General features: G+C 49.4%; 6 protein-coding genes across 6 annotated transcripts; 4 read left to right on the top strand and 2 right to left on the bottom strand.

Moving 5' to 3' along the window:
* Positions 1 to 3,812: 3,812 nt before the first annotated feature.
* RGA1 (Rga1p) lies at positions 3,813 to 7,625 on the top strand (the record flags this gene model as incomplete). The annotated part of the gene is made up of 1 exon (XM_018882550.1): positions 3,813 to 7,625. The coding sequence occupies one exon, from the start codon at positions 3,813 to 3,815 to the stop codon at positions 7,623 to 7,625; it is 3,813 nt and encodes a 1,270-aa protein (XP_018734827.1).
* Positions 7,626 to 8,612: 987 nt separating this feature from the next.
* On the top strand, positions 8,613 to 9,575 carry FDH1 (formate dehydrogenase (NAD+); the record flags this gene model as incomplete). Its single annotated transcript, XM_018882548.1, has 1 exon — positions 8,613 to 9,575. The coding sequence occupies one exon, from the start codon at positions 8,613 to 8,615 to the stop codon at positions 9,573 to 9,575; it is 963 nt and encodes a 320-aa protein (XP_018734826.1).
* A 45-nt stretch (positions 9,576 to 9,620) lies between these two features.
* Positions 9,621 to 9,827, top strand: FDH1 (formate dehydrogenase (NAD+); the record flags this gene model as incomplete). Its single annotated transcript, XM_018882547.1, has 1 exon — positions 9,621 to 9,827. The coding sequence occupies one exon, from the start codon at positions 9,621 to 9,623 to the stop codon at positions 9,825 to 9,827; it is 207 nt and encodes a 68-aa protein (XP_018734825.1).
* A 494-nt stretch (positions 9,828 to 10,321) lies between these two features.
* On the bottom strand, positions 10,322 to 12,814 carry EFT1 (elongation factor 2; the record flags this gene model as incomplete). Its single annotated transcript, XM_018882546.1, has 1 exon — positions 10,322 to 12,814. The coding sequence occupies one exon, from the start codon at positions 12,812 to 12,814 to the stop codon at positions 10,322 to 10,324; it is 2,493 nt and encodes an 830-aa protein (XP_018734824.1).
* A 2,102-nt stretch (positions 12,815 to 14,916) lies between these two features.
* Positions 14,917 to 15,615, top strand: AWJ20_596 (uncharacterized protein; the record flags this gene model as incomplete). Its single annotated transcript, XM_018882545.1, has 1 exon — positions 14,917 to 15,615. One exon carries the CDS (start codon positions 14,917 to 14,919, stop codon positions 15,613 to 15,615), a length of 699 nt encoding a protein of 232 aa, XP_018734823.1.
* A 1,373-nt stretch (positions 15,616 to 16,988) lies between these two features.
* On the bottom strand, positions 16,989 to 18,536 carry AWJ20_595 (phosphatidylinositol-4-phosphate 5-kinase its3; the record flags this gene model as incomplete). The annotated part of the gene is made up of 1 exon (XM_018882544.1): positions 16,989 to 18,536. One exon carries the CDS (start codon positions 18,534 to 18,536, stop codon positions 16,989 to 16,991), a length of 1,548 nt encoding a protein of 515 aa, XP_018734822.1.
* Positions 18,537 to 20,327: the final 1,791 nt, after the last annotated feature.

Raw genomic sequence — 20,327 nt, 5'->3', positions numbered from 1 at the left:
CCTATGACCTGAACGAATGTTCGCTCGCCAGACACGCGATACCTGCCTGTCAGCAGCAGCAACAAGCGCTCTTACAGGCATGCAAACTATAAACGAGCGATAAAAGTCGCCTCATCACCCAAACGGGCCACCAGCGTCGTCGGTCGCGTCCTGGGCCTACGTCGTCGTGTTCGTCTCTCTCCTTTACCTCTTTTACAGTTGTCAAACCCTCTTCTGCGGCGAGGGGGTCACAGACAGACTCACCTGGTACGAGTCTAACCATACGAAGACAACGACGGTGCAGCCCCTGGTCCACGCTCTGACGCCGGTATTTTAGCTGCTGCTGCTGCTGCTGTCTCAGACGGCCACTGGGCCGCCGGTGGATCGGTGACTCGCTGTTTCATCTGTCCTTGGATGAGTGGGTGCTGGTGCCTCCGGCGGCTGGGGCTCCGCCCCAGACCCCGCTGCTCCTCTCGCTTCGCTCGAGTCGGGTGTCGCGCGGCCCCCACCACCAGCGCCCGCACCGTCAAAGAACGGGCTGGAATCTATGGCACTTTTCCTCCCGTCCGTCCGCCCACCAGAACCCACAACCGCACCCCTGACGCCACACCTGTAAAACAGCGCTAGCCCTCAACCGTTAATTACTGACTACATACAACCAGATCGATCGGCGGCGTCACTAACGCTGTCTGTAGTTGTCAGGGCGATCCACCCGAACCCCCTAAACAGAGTTCACCTCTCCCACTTCCTCCCCTTTCGCTAACCCGCTAGGGGATGAGGACAGCCTACAGGCGGCTGGGGCGCTGCCCGAGACCCCGCAGCTCCTGCTTCGCAGGAGACTGCTGGGACCGTCTATCAACGACTCGAGCAGAGCGAGAGGAGCAACCAGGGTCTGGGGCGGAGCCCCAGCTGCCGGAGGCAGAGGCGACCCAGCTCGAGATATAGCCGGTCAGAAGCGGCCGTTTTGCTAACTGCAGCAGCGACCGGTGGCTGCGAAGAGTGGCATCAGCGGCAGACGCAGGCTGCGGGTCTATCTCCCGAGGCCCTGGTGCCCCTCGTCGTGCGTGCATGGGCGTTGGTTTGGGTGATCGCAGATTCAGGGGGAGGGGCTCAGGAGAAGCTCAAGAGCGTCGACGAGGGGCACCAGGGGGAGGGACCAGCGCCACAATTGATACCAAACGAACCTGGAACTCAAAAACCACGGGCCATTTCCACATCTCCCATCTGAAAACTGCCAGCACACACCCCCCCCCCCCCCCCCCCGACTGCCTGTCTCGCGGCCAGACACCGCCGTGCGGCGAACGAGGCCCGCCTCGACGCGCGAGGCTGCGTTGTCTCGGCGATGGCAGCGGGGCATGTGCCTCTGGCGGCTGGGGCTCCGCCCCAGACCCTGGTTGCTCCTGCTTGGTAGGAGTTTTCAAGCCGGTCAGGGACCCCCGAAGCCCGACTCGAGCGCAGCGAGAGGAGCCACGGGGTCTGGGGCAGAGCCCCAGCCGCCGGAGGCTGGCCCCTGACCCCACTCACGAGGCTCAAGCGCGTCGAGCGTGGCTGCTGCAGCTCTGACAAGCTGCGGAACGCATGTGGCCGGTTGGGGCTAGCGGGGAGTGAGATCGGAGTCTAACTTTAAATCCTGGACCCCCGTACCAGGCTCAAAGGGGAGAAAAATATTATTTTCCCTTTCAAGAGCACCGCCAGCAGCAGCCAGCGACAGGAGCATCGGCAGGAGCAGCGGCAGCGTCAGCGGCAGCCAGAAAATCACGTTTGGTGACCCGTTTGGCAGGGTTAGTCCGTGGCGGTCAGGGCAGTCAGCCCGTGGGGCTGCTAGTACTAACCCTGCCAAAGTCCCTTTTGGACGTAATTAGCTTGGCCTGCCGGCCTGCCTGTGGGTGGGCGCGAGAGGCCGATTATCACGTCAAATAAATAATAAAAATATCTGTACCCCAAAAATAAACCAATCCTCTTCATACAATAAACAACAGTCGACAGGGCCAGCTGAACAACAAAATACCAGCCGGCCAACCGCCCAGATCGAACTTTGGCAAGGGATAACCCAGCTAAAACCTTGAATCGTCGGAAAAAGCAAAGTCGGCCCCAAAAGTCAAAAGCTTAACCAGGCACGGTACGTACAGTGAGAATCCCAGGAAGAACCACCAACCAGCTGGTGCGTGTGTGTGTGTAAACCCAGTTCTATACAGACAAAAGTCAGTCGGTTCTCTTTCAGTTGGACACCATTTCACTCTGTCAGTCAGTCCTAAATCGTTATCTACCGACCGAACAAGCGTCGCACTTGAACCAGAACAAGGCAACCCGCCAATTTGGTACCTGGTTCGTACACCGCATTTTATCCGCATTTCATTTTCAGCTGCTGACTGTTCTCATTCACTGTCACTTCTGATTATTGTTTACTGACCATTTTTCCAAGCTTGTTTTATTCACCGGTTGCTACTCCAAAACGGTAGTATCAGACGGTGCTCCAGAGACATCCGACTGCTTTCGTTTACTTTTTACTTTGTTTTAGATTTTTCAGTCGTTTGATTCTACTTCGGAACTTTTTCTTGTCTTTTTTCGTCGTTTTTCAGACGAAACAACCATACCAAACCACTTGGCTGTGGTGTTTGTGAATACAATCTTCCTCTGGAAACACAGACCAGCAACTGGTTCGGTACTTGTCTGTTGTCGACTACCTCGAGACCCGAGACCTGAGACTAGCTTGGTGAACTAAGAATAAGAATAAGGAGAAGGAGAGAAAGGAGAAGAAGAATCTCCACCACCATCTACCGAATCCCTTCCAATTCCAATACAGGAGAAGAAGAAGAAGAAGAAGAAGAAGAAGAAGAAGAAGAGTCTCCACCATCTACCAAATCCATTCCAGTTCCAATACCAACACCGATACAGTGGCCACCCAAAGAAGCTCGAATGATACTGTAGCTGCTGCCGTCACCACCATACCCCGAACTTGGAAGAACCTGGATCCCGCACCGTAATAGTATTCGTGACGTCGCAACTTTCAGCCCTTCACGACAGGACCCACCACCCAGCTATAGGACAAGCAACTAACACCAGTCACTCCTTACTAACGGTACTAACAACCGTACTCTCGCTCTAACGACCTCCACGACCTCAACGACCGCACAACTTCACGACGTCACGACATAGATACAGCCATGACAACCACGACGCTGACCGAACCGTCCTCCCGAAACTCGGTCATCACCGCCGACGACGACGAGACCATCTCTTGCCGCCGCTGCGACAAAGTAAGTCCCCCCTCTCCCCTGTCTCCTCCGTTCCCCCCACTAACTGCTCCAGATACTAGAAGAAGGCCGTGCCTTTGAACTGGGTAGGTACCACTCCCGGACGGGGTGTGCCTCCGGCGGCTGGGGCTCCGCCCCAGACCCTGGTTGCTCCTCTCGCTGCGCTCGAGTCGTTGCGTGACGGTCTTAGCAGATCTTAGCAGACTCCTGCGAAGCAGGAGCAACCAGGGTCTGGGGCGGAGCCCCAGCCGCCGGAGGCATGTGTCCCCCCGGAAGCGACCCCAGGAGGACCGCAGAGTACTAACAGAAACAGCGGGAAACAGGTGGCACGTGGAGTGTTTTAGGTGCTCGACGTGTGACGAGCAGCTGGACGCGGACACGAATCTGCTGGTGCTGGCGAACGGCGATTTGATATGCAATAATTGCTCGTATCATTGCCATATTTGCGAGAAGAAGATCGAGGATTTGGCCATTTTGACGGGCGACCAGGCATTTTGCTCGAGCTGTTTTGTGTGTCGCAATTGTAAGAAGAAGATCAGTGATTTGAAGTATGCGCGAACTTCACAGGGCATTTTCTGTATGTCGTGTCATGATATGATGCTCGCTAAGAAGAAGAGAAGTGCCGCCAGACGTGAAAAAGCTGCTGCTGCTGCTGCTGCCGCGGCCGCTGCAGCTACTAATGGCGGTGCTATTGGTTCTACTGGTGCTACTGGTACTAATGGCATCAGTGGAACTGGTTTAGAAACCGGGAATGGCCATTCGCATTCGCATTCGCATTCTCATTCTCATTCTCATGGCCACTCGCATTCTCACTCGAACTCGAATCGCCACTCGCAGAGCTATAAAAAGAGCTCGCTGTCACAGGCATTCCCAGAAATGGGCCGTCTGCCGTCTTCGTCGTCGGTGCAGTCTCTTGACAGTGCCAAGGGCGGCCATCACAGCAACAGAATGTCGTATTTGGCGTATAATAAAGACAAATCGCTGCCGTCGATTCCTGGCGAAGCTCATGTAGGTTCGTCAGGTGGGTCTTCGGCGGTTACTACGCCATCGGCATCGAATTCATCGACTTCAGGACCTCCTCCACCTCCACCTCCATTTTATCAGACAAAAGGACATTCTCATGGCGGTAGACTGTCGAGCAGTTCGTCCATGTCGTCTTTGAAGGATAAAGCTGCTAATACTAGTACCGGAAGTTCCCGATCAAATGGTACTGGCACTGGCCATGGTCATACTCATTCCAATAGCACAGGAAGTACTCGGTCGAATACTCGTCCTATGTCTATAGCCAGTGCTGCGAGAAGTTCAAATGATAAGTCTCCATCTGGACTCGGTTCAGCTGGGTCTTATGGAGCAACTGATTTGGACGATTATTTCTCTGCTGCATCGCCAGACTCTGGATTTGTCCCGATAAAACTGGACACTTCGTCACTTCCGCTGTTGAATCCTCTTGAAATTACCAGTACCAATACCAGTCCTAGTCAAGGTGAGTTAACCGGTTTTACTGGTGCCTCGGCCAGTTTTACTGGTGATTCCACCAGTCTGGGAAGCAGTGTTGGTAGTTCGAGTCAGCAGAATAGCAATAATAATAGCCTGGCGTCCCCCGAACTCACAAGGAGAAAGCCTGTGGCAACAAGAAACTCAATGCTTCCTACTAAGTCGTCTTCATCGATTTCCAGTGCTGGTACGTTGTCGTCTTCCAGTGCTGTATCTCCAGATACTGCAACTCACGGAACTTCTCAATCACAATCACTACCACATTCGCAATCACAGTCACAATCGCAATCGCAAACCACTAGTGTACCATTATCTTCACCGTCGCCTGCTGCTGCTTCTCAACAGCTTCTACCTCAACCACTAGACAAACTATACAAATCGGTCGAGGGATATCATGAGCCTCCTCATGAGTCGGTTTCTCCCCGAAACGCCATTTATTTAAGCGATTCTAACCTCCCGTCAAGCTGGTCTTTGGGAGAGTATACTACTGATGACACTGAAAACACTGCTACAACGTCCCCAGAAATCCCCTCGCCAACTGATTATGTAGCCAAATCAAAGATTGAAGAAGAGCCATTGCGACAGTCTCGTTCGACCCTTCGTCCTGAAGTCGTGGTACCCGACAGATCAGCTTTAAGATCCATCTCTCCACGACCGCCAATGGGCGATTCGTCAGGCAGAACTGCTAGTCCAAGTGCTGTTTTTCGTCAACAACAAAAAATGAACTCAGACAATAACAGACCTTCTAGTCCTGCTAGCAACACTGAACTTCCTGTAACACCCAAATCATCTGGTGACGATACTTTTTCATCCATAGCAGATGCTTACGACAATTCTACACATACTGTTACCCCTAGAAACAACATGCCTCCTCGACTGTCGCTGAATAAACTATCGCCTGGTGCGTCGCCTGTATCACCCCCAAGTCTCGCAGCAGTGGCTGCTTCGTCTCCCCTGCTTAATATTGGATTAGATGGTTATCCAGCTATCGACTCGTTTGTTCCAGATATCACCTCGCCAAGTTTGGGATCAGCTAGTTCTCCAATTGTTGGCCATAGACGGTCTATTAGTGACACCCGTCGTCCTACCACTCGACTGCCCCTCGAAGCAGCTGCTAATATCACCGCTTCTGATTCGCCAATTGTTACACCACCTGTTATCATCACTTCCAATGTCGACAGTCTGACAAGAGAACTAGTTCAAGCAAACAAGCGAATTGTCGAACTCGAACGATTGTTAAAAGAGAAAGACGAGGCAGGAGCAGCGGCTGCACCTCATTTACAAAATCTCGAGTCCGATATTCAGGAGAAACGCAAGACTATTGCTGGATTAGAAGCACATGGTGAAGTAGTACGAAAAGAGATATTGGTTCTAGAAAACGCTAAAGACGCTGGCACGGTTGAATCACAAAGTCAACTTCTCGACGAGTTTACAAGCGAGATGGCGACAATGAAATCTTCACTCATGGCAGAAATCACTGATCTCGTCATCCAACGAGACAATCTCAAAGCCGAGACTGCTAAACTGACCCAAATCAGAGACAAAGCTGTCGAAGAAAGCAGTCTATTGAACATTAAAAACTCACAACTGGCTGATATGAATAATGAACTATCGAAACAAATGATTGATAAGTTTGGTCCATATGCTTTCCCCCATCATGGTCATAAGGCTCCACCTAGTCATACAGTACGTCGTAAAGAGGTTCCACAATCACCCTCTCGTAACATCAAAGTGGAAATTCCTCCCAAAGACAGCGGTCGAGATCGTGCACTTGAACGAGAACGAGAACGAGAACGCGAGCGAGAACGGGAAAAGGAACGTGATATGGGTTTTGACGAGCCAATGGTCACAGTTCTTGACGCAGGTCAAGTAGTAGATACTCGTAAAGACCGAGTTACAGCACGAAAGTTCTGGAAACGTCCTGGAGCTGTTGTTGCCAAGGGACTCAACAAAGTATTTGCCAACGATTTTGAAGCAGGACCGGAATTCTATGAAGGTCATAACAACTCCAGCACCGATGGTGGTCTAAACAGCAACGGGTCATCATCAGCTACTGCTACTGTGACCAAGAATTCTAGAAACGGATGGTTCAAGAACAGCGAATCGTCATCAGGAGGAAGTGCTATTGCCGCAGTCGCTCTTGCTGCCACTGCTACACTTGGTCAGCCAGGCGGTAACAATGCCCATCTCCGAGGATCTAACTCGTCACTCTCTTCTGGATCCACTGTTGTCGGCAATGGAAGTGCACATCTCACCAACACTGCTGGTTCTACCACCACCAACACCAATGTCAACGGTGAACCAGAGTTGATGGGAGCATCAATTGAATGGCGAGTGGCCTTTGAAGGAAACAAAATACCCGTTATTGTCACCCGATGTATCGAAGAAGTCGAGGCTCGAGGTATGACTTTTGAAGGAATCTACCGTAAATCCGGAGCCAAATCGCAAGTGACTGCTATTGAAGAAGCCTTCGCCAAAACCATCGAAGGCGATTTCAACGAGGAGCTTTCTGGAGATATCAGCGGAGTCACCAGTGCACTCAAGCAGTATCTTCGTTACCTCCCCGTGCCATTAATCACGTTTGATGCCTATGACGAGTACATTAAAGCCCCTTTTGCCAGTTCTGACGACAAGAAAATCGATGCTCTACGGTCAGTAGTGACTTCACTGCCACCTTCTCACCGTGACTGTCTCGAGTTCGTGGTTCGTCACCTGCTCAAAGTGTCGCAATTCGCGTCCCAAAACCTCATGACCACGCGAAACATCGCCGTCGTCTTCGCACCAACCCTCGCTCGCGACCTCAGTGGCCAACGCGAAATCATCGACATGCAAGCCCGCAATGACAGCACCCAGCTCCTCATCGACAAATGCGACGCCATCTTCACCACGAGCTTCTAACGCCCCTCCCCTCCCCTCTATTTATGTAATCTAGAATTGGTGTATACTACCCCTCCTCTCTCTGGGGGTCATATCTCCGTGGCCTGACAGATGCCTCCGGCGGCTGGGGCTCTGCCCCAGACCCCGTAGCTCCTGCTTCGCAGGAGAACCCGGATCAGACTGGGAACTACGGGGGCCGACGTCCGGTAGCTCCTGGGTCGGTGGAGATGGCCAGCGACCCTCCATGCAACGACTCGAGCGGAGCGAGAGGAGCAGCGGGGTCTGGGGCGGAGCCCCAGCCGCCGGAGGCACAGCCCCAGTCCAGAAACAATCCTCGAACCAAACCACGGGCAGGTCGACAGAAGTCCGGTAGCTCCCGCTTCGCCGATATCGCCTCGAGCGGAGCGAGAGGAACAGCAGGGTCTGTGGCGGTGCCCCAGCCGCCGGAGGCATTGGCCCGCAACCGGAAACTCCCCAACAGGCCTGAGTCAGAATTAGCCTCTCGGAAATTCGTATGTGCGACCCAACAGCAACAGGTCCGGTCAGGGGTAAACAGGAGCCGCACCAGGGGTCGCACATGATCCGGAAAATAGAGTGGTCCGGAAGTGGGACGGGTGGGATATGCGCGGCGTCGATAAGCATTAGGTTTAATCGCAGGTCAACCCCACATATTGATGCAGGTGTCGATGATGATCATCGCAGATTGGGTTATTTTGTTACCTTGTTGGATACCCCACCTAATACGAACGCAGCGTCGCTCCGGTAGCAACAGATATCCGATGGTGCGGGGCAGTGGACTTGGAAATCTATATAAATGGCATCGATCTCGTTTTAAGTTGTATTCTTTTTCTCTTTTCTCTTTTTTTTCAGTTCTGTTTTCATTAGGTTCTGTTTTTATTACTTTCTGAATTGAATTGAGAACTTGGTCTGAAATTTCATTGATCACTTGATTTATTGATCTATCAGAAGAAAAGAATATTATTCACAAATCAAAATCACAATCACAAAATGAAGGTCTTACTCGTGTTATATGATGCTGGCAGCCATGCTCAAGACGAGCCCAAACTTCTTGGATGTACTGAGAACGAGCTTGGTATTCGCAAGTGGTTAGAAGACCAGGGTCACGAACTTGTCACTACTTCTGACAAGGAAGGACCCAATTCAGAGCTTGATAAGCACATTGTGGATGCTGAGGTTATCATCACTACCCCCTTCCACCCTGGTTATATCAGCAGAGAGAGAATTGAGAAAGCCAAGAACTTGAAACTTTGTATCACAGCCGGTGTTGGATCAGACCACATTGACTTGACTGCTGCTAATGAGCACAAGATCGCTGTTTTGGAAGTCACTGGATCCAATGTCACTTCAGTTGCTGAGCACGTCGTCATGACTATCTTGGTTTTGGTGAGAAATTTTGTTCCTGCTCACGACCAATATGTCAATGGTGGCTGGGATGTCGCTGCTGTTGCTAAGGATTCTTATGATATCGAGGGTAAAGTCATTGGTACCGTCGGAGTCGGCCGAATTGGATCCAGAGTTCTTCAAAGACTCAAGCCCTTTGATCCCAAGGAGTTGTTGTACTTTGATTACCAACCACTTGCACCTGAACTTGAGAAGCAAATTGGTGCCAGACGAGTTGACAAGCTCGAAGACATGCTTGCTCAATGTGACATTGTCACCATCAACTGTCCTCTTCACGAGAGCACTCGCGGTCTCTTCAACAAAGAGTTGATCTCTAAGATGAAGCAAGGAGCCTGGCTCGTCAACACTGCTCGTGGCGCCATCTGTGTCGCCGAAGACGTTGCCGACGCTGTCAAGTCCGGCCAACTCCGAGGATACGGAGGAGACGTCTCCTACCCCCAACGTAAGTCACACCCACACCCACGCACTCCTCGAGCAAAGCTCGAGGAGCCACGGGGTCTGGGGCAGAGCCCCAGCCGCCGGAGGCATACTCCCCTCCCCACAATCTGACACTAACACCTCGCAGCTGCTCCTAAAGACCACCCCTGGAGAAAGATGGCTAACAAGTACGGAGCCGGTAATGCCATGACACCACATATCTCCGGCACCTCACTCGACGCCCAACAACGCTACGCCCAAGGAGCCAAGAACATCCTGGCCTCGTACATCAGCGGCAAAAAAGACTACCGTCCCGAAGACATCATCGTCATCGACGGCCACTACGCCTCGCGCTCCTACGGCGATGACAAGAAAGTCAACTGAACATATCTCTAATGAATCACCTCTTCTTTTCTCGTGTCCCCTCGGGCCTCCGGCGGCTGGGGCTGTGCCCCAGACCCCCAGGCTCCTCTCGCTCCGCTCGACTCGGATGTCGAGAGCCCCGGTAACTCCGGTATCTCCTCATGCCTCTGGCGGCTGGGGCTGCGCCCCAGACCCCCCGGCTCCTCTCGCTTTGCTCGAGTCGGGCATCGAGGGTCCTTGGGCTCTGCTTAGTCGGGCTTCCAGAGTGTCCTGTAATCCCGGCGGGGCCAGTGTCGTCCGGTAACTCCCGCGAAGCGGGAGCTACGGGGTCTGGGGCAGAGCCCCAGCCGCCGGAGGCAGGTCCGTTATCTCCAGCAGAGCCCGTCCCGGAGATGGGAGTTAATTTTATGAGTTTATATTTTTTGTATATAACTTGAAACTATTTTTAAAGACTTTGATAGGGATAAGGGCCCAGACATCAAATACACACATTAAGAACAAGCGGGACAGGCCGTTTAGAGCTTGTCGTAGTACTCCTCGTAACCGGGGACCTCTTGCTTCATACCACGACGAGTACGGGCATCGGCAACGATTTGACCGGGCTTGGAAGAGGGGTCGAGTGGGTCACCACCCATGACTTGCCAGTGGTCGAAGACCATCTGAGGGAAGGCTTGACCACCAGTGGCTTGTCTGAGCTCACCGGTGAAACCGAACGACTCGTTAACGGGCAAGTGTGCCTTGACGGTGAAAAGAGGGGTACCAGGACGTTGCTCCTCAGAAAGAACTTGACCACGCTTCTTGTTAAGAACAGAGTAGATACCACCAATGGCATTCTCAGGACATTGGATCTCGACAAGGAAGACGGGCTCTTGGATACGGGGCTCGGCCAAAAGAGTGGCGGCGTAAGTGACACGTCTCATGGTGGGGATAAGTTGACCACCTCCTCTGTGGATAGCATCAGGGTGGAGAGTGACGTCCAAAATGTTGACACGGACAGCACGCATGTTCTCACCGAAGATAGGACCCTCCTTAGTAGCCCATTGGAAGGCAGCGACAACAGAGTCCTTGATTTCGTGCAAGTATTGAACGGCCTTGGTTTGGTCGACAACCAAGTTAGCACCGGAACCGTCAGGTCCGAAACACCAGATCTTACGGGCATCAGTGACATCCCAACCGTAGTCGTCGGCCATGATACGGGCACGGACCTTGAAATCGTCTCTGGGGTTAACAGTACCGTTCTCAATGGCCAAAGCAAGCTCCTCATCAATGGGTTGGGCCTTGACGTAGATACGGTTGTGCTTGTTAGGAGACTTGGAAAGAGCAGTCATAGACGACTCAGCCTCAACAGTCTCACGGTAAGAAACGACAGGAGGAGAGATCTTCAAGGGAATACCGGCGTGGTCTTCCTCAAGATCCTTCAAACAAATCTCCAAGTGCAACTCACCAGTACAGGCGACAATGTGCTCACCAGACTCAGACATGGTAGTAAGAACACAAGGATCAGACTTGGACAAACGCTTAAGACCCTCGACAAGCTTGGGCAAATCGTTGGCGTTCTTGACATCAACAGCGACTTGAACGACAGGAGAGACAGAGAACTTCATGACCTTCAAGTTGTGGGCGTTCTCGTAAGTGGTCAAAGTACCAGACTTGAGCAAGAACTGGTCAACACCGACCAAACCGACAATGTTACCGGCAGGAACGTCATCAATAGGCTCGACAAAACGTCCCATCATCAAAACAGTACGTTGAATGGCCTTGATGAACAAATCATCCTTCTTACCAGGAATGTAGTTAGGTCCTTGAATACGGACCTTTTGACCCGAACGGACGGTACCGGCGAAAACACGGCCGAAAGCGTAGAAACGACCCTTATCAGAGGTGGGGACCATCTTGGAGACGTAGAGCATGAGGTCGGATTTAGGATCACACTCCTTGATAGCAAGACAAGCTGGGTCGTCAGAAGGACCCTCGTAAAGAGTCTCAGCACGGTAAGCTTGAGCAGTGACAGGAGAAGGCAAGTGGATAACAATCATCTCCATAAGAGCATCAGCAGCAGGCAAGAACTTTCTCATGACAATCTTAAGAAGAGCCTTACCCTCGAGCTCCTTCTCGTCCGACTTGAGGTTAATCTCAAGCTTCTCGAGCAAAACGGGGATCTCCTCCTTCTTGTAGTTCATGATAGCATTGAAGATCTTGAAAATAGGATCCAAAACAAACATGTTGAAAGCACGCTCAAGAACCTTTCCATCAGCATCCTTCTCCTTGTTGGTCCACTTCTTGGTCTTGGGGTTGAAGAACGAGTCTCCCCACAATCTCTCCATCATCTTTTCTCTGTCAACACCGAACTTCTTGGAGTAACGGATGGCGAATTGACGGATGGTGAAAGCCCATCCGTGCAAACCAGAGGCAAAGGCAACAGTACCCTTCTCAGGGTAAACTTGGACATCACCAAGAGACTTGTCAAAGTAAGTAGAGATAACGACGTTAACAGACTCGACAGTTCTGGCAAAAGATTGGTACAAATCCTCCTTGGTGGTTTGCAACTCGAGCAAAGCACGATCAACCTTGTTAATAACAACAACAGGCTTGATACGCTCGGCAAGAGCTTGTCTCAAAACGGTCTCGGTTTGAACACAAACACCCTCAACAGTGTCGACGACAACCAAAGCACCATCGGTAACACGCAAAGCAGCAGTGACTTCTGAAGAGAAATCAACGTGACCGGGCGAATCGATCAAGTTGACCAAGAACTCGGTACCTTGAGTCTTTTGCTTGATCTCCTTAGTATCCTCCTCAGTCATCTCACCGTAAAGAGAAATGGCAGTAGACTTGATAGTAATACCACGCTCTTGCTCATCCTTTCTGGTATCAGTGAAACGAGCTTCACCGGCCTTGGCAGCGGAAATAATACCGGCACGTTGGACAAGAGAATCGGTCAAAGTAGATTTACCGTGATCGACGTGGGCGATAACCGACATGTTACGGACGTTAGTGACCTTGTCCATGAGGGCGCGCATTTGCTAGTTTTTGTTAGTTCTCACTTCTTCAAATTTTTTTAAAATTTTTAATGGGTTCAGAAAACAGCAACGGAGTTCAGAGGACAGGGGGAGGGGGAAGTACTGCCTCCGGCGGCTGGGGCTTCGCCCCAGACCCCGTGGCTCCTCTCGCTTCGCTCGAGTCGGGACGTCGATGGCGACTGAAACTCGAAGAATTGAGAGAAGACAGGTTCTGGAGTGGACCATTGTCCGTCAGATGAGCACCCCTGAGATAACCCCGAAGTAACCCTTAGGTACCCCTGGTTTTTCCTCGATCCTTATCTTTGTTGGCTAGGGTAAGGACATGCGGCTGATCCCGATCTTGACAAATTTTTTTCGTCCCCATGGAGTAAGCCGTGCCAAAACCCCACCAAACAGAACGCAAACAATGGCACCAGCATCGGTCGAACGAACAAACTGGACAACCTGGATTTCGCAATTGGATTTACAATCGTTTCAAATGCCATTCATGATTTTCAATTCCACTCAATCGTCATGAAATTCTGCAATTGACGATGCAAACCAAATGTTCGAGACAGAAATAAACCCCATACCGCAGTCCAGATAGTCAGATTGCCAGTAGATTCGAACAGTGTTGGTGCCATCGTATTACGTAGCTATTGTATTCATGCCAAAAATTGCCACTGCCATTTGTTTGAAAGCGCATTCAGTAGATCCTGAACTGCAAAATAGACACACAATACGCAGGACTAAACCAGCATCGGCGACTGGCCAATTACTAATCCAAAGACCCAACCAGATCGTAAACTTACATCAACAGTGAAGTTAACTATCAAATTTGTTAGTAATTATTCATTGTTAAAGCGATTGGTCTCGGAAATGATGACAAAAACTGAAAACCAGAACCAGATCACTACTGTCTGACCAAGCAAAACTTGGCAAAAAAAACTTACCCATTGTGAATGATGTTTATAGTGCTGAACACTTGTTTTCCTTTTAAGAGTTTTTTAATTCGACTTTATCAAAGAATCCTCCCACAGAATCGATACCACGGACGATACGGTTCTGGTAGAAAAGATAAATTAAAAAAAAAGGAAAAAGGGGGGGAAGTTGGTTATCAAGAGAAGAAGAGAAAAAAAGAAGAGGAAAAAATGCATCTCAAGATAAAAGAAAAATTTACCACGCAGGTTTCTCAGGGCACGGGTTTTAAGGGCTAGGTCTTCTTCAGGGCAGCTTCTGCTATAAATGGGTTAGGGCTAATTTAATGGTCACCCTGGTAACACCGGCCGTCAAATCTCCGTTCTCACCACCAAATTACCAGGGGTGAGGGGTCTGCCTCCGGCGGCTGGGGCTCCACCCCAGACCCTGGTTGCTCCTCTCGCAGGTTTTCTCCTAGCCAACTTCGTGAGTCAGCCTCGCAGACCCCCACCTGAAATATCATGCCGCATGTCTCAATTCAGGGTCCCTCGTGGTTCGCCGGGCAGCTGTTTCTAGGTCAGCTGAGCCGGCCGAAATGCAGTGGAAGAACTCAATTTTGCCACTGTAGCTTTCAATTCAGGGTCTACAGTTGACTCAGCGGTGCTTCCAGGAGTTTAAAGCTTTATGTGAGGGTGCGGTTACCCGGATCTGGAAGTTCATGTCCGAAGATAGCATGCACGGAATAGAAAGGGGGATGGGGGGGGGGGGGTGTCCTGCCTCCGGCGGCTGGGGCTCCGCCCCAGACCCCGCTGCTCCTCTCGCTTCTCTCGAGTCGGTTGTTCCGCCGACGGTCCCAGCCAACTCCTGCAAAGCAGGAGCCACGGGGTCTGGGGCGTAGCCCCAGTCCCCGGAGGCACGCAGGGTCCAGTCCCTGCGTCTGCAGTTTCAGAGTGTGAACGGTTTCAGATATGGCCCAAAGTTTGTGGTTTTAGGACAGTCAAAGGTGAAACCAGTCGACCCGACGACCTAATTCACTGTGGACTATTTTCGAAGTCAGTCAAGAGATAATTCTGAGTTTTGAGTGAAAATAGCATTTAGTCACGTGCGCTGAGAAATGTTGGAAAGTGGATGGGGGTGATCTCGGAGTCGTGAACAGGTCGTAGATTGTTGTACAGTGGTCGTTTCAGCATGCGATGACGGGAATTGCTAGCGACCGGACTGTGTCTTGTGGAGATGGTGGGCAAGTGTCGTTTCCACGGGTTGATATTAAAATTTCATCGAATGGAGAGTACAGTTCTTTAGAGAATTGGCAGCACGAGGACCGGAATAGAGCCCAGCTTGTGGCCGACAACTTATATTTAGGACCCATGTCGGTTTTGAGAGACAAGCAGTTTATAATAAAGAACAACATTAGAGTGCTGATATCGCTGGTGGATCCCAGATTGTTTAATATTGTCGATAAGAGATCCGCCCAGCTGGACCTAGGTCCGGCATTAAAAGTAGTGTATGTTCATACCGAGCCAGCTTCGTCGCTAAGTGCTCAAATCAGTATGGACGAATTTATGCTGGTGTCACAGGAAATCAATCTCGCAAGAGCTGATCATGTCTCGAGTCTTGTATTTTGTGAGACCGGCAACGAAAAGGCTGCTGCTGCTGTGGCTGCTCATCTTATCTCGACTCGTGGGTTCACAGCCGTCCAGGCCATTCAACATGTACATTCATCACGATTCTCGGTTCACTCCGATTCACAAACGATCTACTATCTCCAAGCCTACGAATCACTCTGTTCGGCCCAAAATGCCGTCCAGTCGCCGTCCAGCGTACAACCCAAACGACAACGCGAACCCGACGAGCAGTTTCCGACGGGTCTGACCTCGAAACGGGTCCATTAGCCTCGTTCCTCTATTTATTAACGTGTGTTTACGGCAGTGTCCCCGTCTCTCGGGTGAGAGGGACTGCCTCCGGCGGCTGGGGCGTTGCCCCAGACCCCGTTGTGCTCCGCTTCGCGGAGTTGTCTGGACATCCCAGACGGTTGCCAACCGTCTGGGATGATAGAAAAGGAGCTTGTCTTTCAGCTGTTTGACGCGGGAGAAATGGAATACATTGGCAGCAGGTTTCTGACAGCCAGTAACCAGTCAGTAAAACGAGTCGAAAAAGCTGTGTATAGCGAGACAACTACCCAGTGAACTTTTCATGGACTTTTAAGCATCTAAATTAAATAACAAAAATCACTCGGAGTTCTGTGATAACTTCTCTGTGAGTAATTCATGGGCTTGTGACTCTTTTAGCAAGAACAGATACATGTTCTCCCCTCAGAGGCATTTCTTCGGCAAGCTGCCAGATTAATTACCATCTTAATTCTTAGTGGGTCGGCACCCATCTTCTGCTTGATTAATCATTTATGAACTGGGAGTAAACTAAAATATGGGCTTACTTGCTAAGTCGATGTTTCATAAAACCCTCGACAGTATCAACAGCCCGACTGGGACCGTCGACGAACCGACTCGACTGCAGCGAGAGGAGCAGCGGGCGTGTGGGCGGAGCCCAGCCGCCGGAGGCAGAGAGAGGTCGGAGCACCTTGAGATTATGGTAAGGCAGAAAATAAGATAAAAAGTAATATTAATTATTACATTAGACATAATTACAATAAACCCAAACTCCAAAATTCATACACAGTCATCACAATCGTAAACAATAAAATAAAAAATGGGCTGTCAAGTTCGATCAATCTCGAGTGCGGTTACCACCAGTCGGTGTATCTTGTTGGAGAAAGCCATGTCATGTGTAAGGGGTACTATTCAAAGTTCATTGATCAGGTGCCAGTGTCAACACCAAGGGTTCCATGTCTACTCTGCTCATCGTCCGTCCATAGAAATTTGAGCCTTGAACTCCAGCTCCAAAATGTCGCTAAGGAAGCGCCGCAATTGGAAGGATTCAAGAATCTCCAGGAGTAAACTGGCAAGGAGCCAGGTCTACAATAGTCTAACGGTCTAAATCGTCGTCTGCTCGCGGTTTGCGAGGCGACTGATGTAGTGAACAACAAGGGACGATGAGCGAATTGCAAAACAAGGCCCGTGAACCAATGAATGACGTGCGAAATAGCCGGGACTCGGGATGACCTCGACTGAAATCGCAAAATCCGAAAGGAAATCAAAGTGACTACCAATCCAATAGTACCATAAGGAAATGAAATGACAAACAAGGCATTGGGTACCTTGGATAATGCTAGACTGACCAGCTGACCGCAAAGATTGAAAGAATGAACTCAACAGCGTGTGACCACAGGTCTGCTCGGTCCATTGGCCGAGGCAGACTGGCGAAGATCCTTGAAAGTGGAGTGTCCAGAAATTAGTGATCTGATACAACTAACCACTCTCTTGACCCGACTAGAGGGGCAGAGGGCAATACTAAGGCCAACTGAGGATGTTTCTTCACCAGTTAGAGGGTCACACTCAAGCCCAACCAATAATGAATAATCCAGAATATTGTGCCTCTTTAACATCTTGGCATCGGTTCTAACCTGACCAATGATATGGTCTCGCACATTCTCTGGCAAATGAAAATACTTGTCATTGAGGCGATTGAGATCCTTGATAACCACACGAGGGAATCCATTAAGGTCGCCATCAGTCGATGCCCTGAGTTTGAACAAAGTGTCATTGTTCTTGTCAACTAAACTTTTCGTAACAACAAAATGTGTTTCCTTTCCATTCTCCCAAATAGTGTAGTGTCCCAGGTAGGGAGGAAGTCGTGTCAATAAGTCTCTGACATGGGTGTAGTAGTCATCGAGAAACTTAAAATCAGAGATCATCTGGTACTCCTTGCGCTTGAGCGTCTTAATATTGAATTTCCCATCAGGAGTAACAAATTCGGAGCCAGTTCTCTCGGTAATAGCAGCATCCAAAGACTGTAAATCAAATGAACTCATCAATTCGTCGTGGTCAACTCCACAGACGGCCCGGATTTGATTGTAAACAACGGGCGAATGAACTCCAAGGATTGCACCACTTTGAAGTTGGTACTTTTTAACTTCATAGATGGAAGAATGAGGTACCCCAGGAGCATACAATGGAGGGTTGGCACAAAGACCGGTAAGGATTCCAGTAAATAGAGTGGATCCAGAAATAGAGGGGCGTTTGCCAAATGCCAACTTGGATTTAAGAGAAGCCATTTTGGATACTTTCTCTGGCATATCGAATAATATCTCTTCAATAATAATTCCCAAGTTCTCGAACCTTTTGTCGACCCTGGTAAGAGCACATTCGAGCTCTAGCTCAACTGGACCCATTGAGGCATCAGGAGCATTCATAGAATTAATTGTTTCAATGTCGTCTGAGGCATTAATAAACTCACGGTGCAAATAAGCGTCATCGTCTTCTCTAGCACAATCAGGGATGCCAGTAAACAATGGATCATCAGGAAGCAAAGTGGGAACCTCACCACAAAGGAAGCCTTTAGAGTCTCTAGAGCCGGAATAATCATCAGGAGCAAAGTTCAACAAAAGCTCTTCGCAATCAGTCTCTTCATCAGCTTCGACTACCTCGGTGGATACTGCGAGGTGCTTGTTTGGTTGAACGGAAAAATCATAACCAATAGGAACTTGAATAGTCTTGTGATAAGCAAAAGCAGAACGTCTAGCAGGACGACGGTTCTCTATCTCACCCAAGTTACCATAATAAGTCCCAGAACCAGGACGGCGAACGTCATTCAAAACAGGGCGACGAGGAAACTTGCAAAGCTGTCTTTGAGACTCAAACTCACCCTGCTCAAGAGGGAAGCAAAAGGTGGAATCAAGTTGACCGAAACTGCCCATTTTGTAAATAAAAATCGGCAGTAATAAAATAAAAAAAATAATCGAGTTGAAAAACGCTGGTTAAAAAAGATCTTAAAACAATACTGGTGTGCAGACTTAGCAGGCAGAATTGTTCGAATAGACGAAGAGAAAAGAAGAAGAGGAAGAGAAGTCTGCAGCGACTGCTGTTGCTTATATAGACCAAGCCCACAGTCCCATAACTTTTAAGCTGGGTTGCACAGCCCCCATAACTTTTAAATTTTTTAAATGTGGGTAACATTTCGGGTGATGCTTTTGAGATTTTTGGTATTTATTTGTTCAAAAATAGTCCAATAAGAAGTGTCAGGTTGCTAAAATGAGTTGAAGTGCACCACAAAAGTTGATTTCAGGGGAATGTTTAGAAGCTACTTCACGAACTCCGCGCGAGGTTAATGCATCACGTGACAATGCCTATCTAACTATTAACGCCTTGTTTTGTTAATTTGGGACCCTTCAGTTGTCAGAAATTTAAGAGCTGGATGATTCGAGCCTAAAATACGATATGTAATCTGTTCCTTCAACTTTTGCTAAGTCTGGGACTCTGTCTCTTACCGTTTCTCACAAACAGTAGTCAATAGCAGTCCAAACTAACACCCAAAAAGACCACAGTTGGGATAACTAGACGTTAATCGAAATAATAAATCGTGACTCGTCCGATAAGTAAAGTTAAAACAGAGTTCAAACAAAGCTGTACCCATGTGAAAATACACAAGATTTACTGCGTAATGATGACTGCCAGAGGCTGAAAGTAACCACAGAGGCCCTAAATGCACGATAAACTATCAAAGGGGGCTATCATGCAGTGTGAATTGCATTGCGATGGATCGAGTAATTCCAGGGGCACAATTAAAAATTCTGTAGATGGAATCTGAGTTCTAATCACTATCAACTGGAAATATAACTTCACATATAATTTTGAGGAAGTTAACAGCTCTGACTACTAAAATCGGCGATCGAAATCTGACTATGTTCTCGGCGGAGGGTGAAGGTCTGAGTGATCGGAGTAATACACTACAAAAGATATTACTTGTGAGCAAGCCTATTTGTCTATTTGTTCAACAGGTGCGCTAAACAAATAGAATAGAAATTTTTCTCGGGGTTGTGATCGAAATACCTCTAACAAATCGCCCACAACTCTGCCTTCACTTTATACATGTTGCCAGAACCAACTTTCAGTAATCGATATTTTTGACATATCCTCGACAACAAGAAGAGTATGCCGTGTATTTTGCTAATAGATAGTTATTTAATCTTATTGCAAGATCTAAACAGAAATTAGCGATTGGGAGTAAGAAAATGAACGGAATCTATCTTAAGGATTATTCGTTCCGTATCTATACACAAGGTCAGAATGTGATACAGGTGATTGAGCTACCGTGTACCTGTTTCTGCCAGTCCCATTATGAACAGTTTGAATGGTGACGAAATATAGAGAGACTATATCAATAACCACTAACAGCACTAGTTAATTCTAGTAGTGGGGAGTTTATTGCCAGGCTGGGTGTTTGAATTCATAGCGACATGTAATTGCAGAGTTAAACATTCGTTGCATGAGAGAAACATTCCTCTCACTCGCCACTTGGGTGTAGTCAACAGTACTACTCTCACTATTTTAGCACCACTCCAACAAATTGAATATTAGCGGATCCACCTCAGGCACTGGCAAATGTCGGACCCTGCATATCAGACCCTGCAGGAATCGGACAGCCTCCGGCGGCTGGGGCGCTGCCCCAGTTCCCGTTGTGCTCCGCTTCGCCGAGCCTCTGGACGCTC

This window comes from Sugiyamaella lignohabitans, chromosome A (genome assembly GCF_001640025.1).
Source record: "Sugiyamaella lignohabitans strain CBS 10342 chromosome A, complete sequence".
NCBI classification, from domain to species: domain Eukaryota; kingdom Fungi; phylum Ascomycota; class Dipodascomycetes; order Dipodascales; family Trichomonascaceae; genus Sugiyamaella; species Sugiyamaella lignohabitans.
Note: the sequence above shows the minus strand (reverse complement) of the source record. Positions and strands in the feature narration are given on the sequence as shown.